At 36.5% G+C, this 2,830-nt stretch overlaps 1 protein-coding gene across 1 annotated transcript; it reads left to right on the forward strand.

Annotated features, from left to right (window-relative positions):
- Positions 1 to 501: 501 nt before the first annotated feature.
- Positions 502 to 2,543, forward strand: LOC131635423 (transcription factor TCP15-like). Its single transcript, XM_058906047.1, has one exon. The coding sequence runs from the start codon at positions 811 to 813 to the stop codon at positions 2,173 to 2,175; it is 1,365 nt and encodes a 454-aa protein (XP_058762030.1). The 5' UTR covers positions 502 to 810; the 3' UTR covers positions 2,176 to 2,543.
- The last annotated feature ends 287 nt before the right edge of the window (positions 2,544 to 2,830 follow it).

The following is a 2,830-nucleotide window of genomic DNA, read 5'->3' on the forward strand; positions in this document are numbered from 1 at the left end:
CCCTCCTTTCTTTTCTTTTCCATTAAACATAATCAAATTTAAATCACAATAAATTTTAATTTTATATAAACATATATTAAATTTTGTTTTACTTTTAATTTTTTTAATAGATCAAATAGGAGATAAAATCTCAAATATCTCAATAACCAATATCAAAGATGGAATAAAAATAGATTCTGAAGTCGGAATTAAGACAAGAAAATATCTATTGCCTCTATCTGTCAAAATTCTTAATATGTTAATCTCAAATTTAGGGTTAAATCATCTTAATTACTGATAATTTTTGTGTTTCATCGATTTATTTAGAATTACATTAATTCTCCTGATTAATTAATCGATTCTATGATTAAATATAGAGTTTTTTAAAAATTAAAAATTAAAAGTGAACTAGGCTTTTCATAAAATAATTATAATTTATAAATTCATTTAAAATAAAATTAAAAAAAAATCCACTTATAAGTTATAATTAAAAAGCTCATGAACACCACAACTCAAGAAAGCAATTTCTTTTCTGGAAAAAATCATGCTTTTTAAAGCTCACCCATATAATTCCCACTCATTATCTTTGTTGCTTAAAGCTCTTACCCTCCCACCTCCTCCTTATCTCATCTCTCACCATCTCTCTCTAACCTAAACCACATCAATTCCAAAGCAAAATTCCTTCATTTACACAAACAAAATAACAAAATAAAACTACACACCCATATCTCTTCCTCAAAATGAGAAAGACCCACCATACATAATAAACTATAACCTCACTTATCACACTCGTATATCAAACACACTTTTATTATTTCTCTCCATGCGATCATGGAGGGAGGAGATGATCTCCACCACCATCATCACCACCATCAACACCAACACCACCATCACCACCAACAACAACAACAACAGCGTCAGAATCAGAACTTCCCATTCCAGCTTCTTGAGAAGAAAGAAGACCAACAAGAAGCAGCTTCATGTTCAACTTCTTCACCATATCCATCCTTAGCAATCTCACCTACAGAACCGAGTACATCAAATTCAAACCGATCCAACCAACTAGTACCAGCCGCAGCAGTACCAACAACCTCCGACCCCGGAAGCAAAAAACCTCCTCCCAAAAGAACCTCCACCAAAGACCGTCACACCAAAGTAGAAGGCCGCGGCCGCCGCATCCGAATGCCTGCACTCTGCGCTGCTAGAGTTTTCCAACTAACACGCGAACTCGGCCATAAATCCGACGGCGAAACCATCGAATGGCTTCTCCAACAGGCCGAACCCGCTGTTATAGCCGCAACTGGTACCGGAACTATTCCTGCTAACTTCACCTCTCTCAACATCTCGCTTCGTAGCTCAGGCTCCTCCATGTCTGTTCCATCTCAGCTAAGATCTTCTTACTTCAACCCGAACTTCTCACTTCAGCAACGCAGAACTCTTTTCCCTGGAATCGGTTTATCTTCTTCAGATAACAGTAGCAACAACAACAACAACACTTCAATGCTTTTGAATTTCCAATCAAATAACCTAACGAACATGTTGCAGGCAAAACAAGAGCTTCGAGACGGAAACGCAAACACAAACTCAAACGCGCCTTCTTCATCGACCACGTTGGATTTATCAGAAACAAGCGGAGAAGATCAATCTATGGGAGGAAGAAAAAGAAGACCTAGCAGCGAGCAAGATTTATCGTCAATACAGCATCAAATGGGGAGTTATCTGCTGCAGTCAAGTGCAGGTTCGATTCCGGCCAGTCATACTCAGATGCCGGCGAATATATGGATGGTAGCTAACTCCAATAACCAAATAATGAGCGGCGGTGATCCTATATGGACTTTTCCGTCGGTGAATAATAGTGCTGCTGCTTTATATAGAGGAGCAGTTTCAACCAGTGGTTTACATTTTATGAATTTTCCACAACCTATGGCTTTGTTACCAGGTCAGCAATTAGGTAATTCATCCATTGGCAGCGGAGGAGGCGGCGGTGGTGGTGGAAGTAGTGGAGGAGGAGGTGGTGGAAATATCAATATGAATATGAACATGAATGAAGGACATTTGAGTATGCTCGCCGGTCTGAGTCCTTATCGTCCGGTTTCAGATCATCAATCTCATCAACAACAGCAACATCAACAACAACCAAGTGGATCACAATCACATCATCGCGGAGGTAGCCACGACGATCGACATGATAATTAATAACAAAAGTCGTCATCAGTATCATCACTGGTTGAAGATCATCATTCATTATCTTTTGCTTCAGCTTCATCTTCTTCTTACATTACTTGTCTAGTAGTTTGATTTGATGATGTGTTTAATTTTAACACACGTGAGGTTTGTTTAATCTTATTCTAAATTGAGTTTTTATTATTATTTATTATTCCAAAATTAATTTTTTGGTGTGATTAAGATTTTGCAAGAGAGAATGATCCATGAGAAGGGAACATAAGAGAAGAGTGTTTTTTTTAGGGTTTGAAAGATAAGATGAGATGAGAAGAGAAGAGAATTTGCTACTGCTTTTTGTTTTTTTTTTCTCTGGTAAGAAAAAAAAGGTGTTCTTTGAATTATTTCACTACAGGAAATGTTATCATGATTGTTTGTGAAATTCTCTTTTTCTTTTTGATTTAATATTTACAACTTTTGAATTGTAATTTAATGCTTTTTAAAGAGAAAAAAGAAAACGACTTACTACTATTTGATTTGATTTGATTCCATTACACGGCTAGAGCTGAGTTTCCTACCTAACAGGCATTTTGGTTTTTTTCATCTCTTTCTGGACCAGAAAAAGCTGGTGTGGTAAAAGGGATGAAACAGTGTTACCATAGTAAATTCATAAATTTTACAATGCTTTTTT

This window comes from Vicia villosa, linkage group LG1 (genome assembly GCF_029867415.1).
Source record: "Vicia villosa cultivar HV-30 ecotype Madison, WI linkage group LG1, Vvil1.0, whole genome shotgun sequence".
NCBI lineage: Eukaryota > Viridiplantae > Streptophyta > Magnoliopsida > Fabales > Fabaceae > Vicia > Vicia villosa.

What these genes read in the sequence shown, in the direction of transcription:
- LOC131635423 (XM_058906047.1), top strand. Translation starts at nt 811, where the DNA reads ATGGAGGGAGGAGATGATCTCCACCACCATCATCACCACCATCAACAC.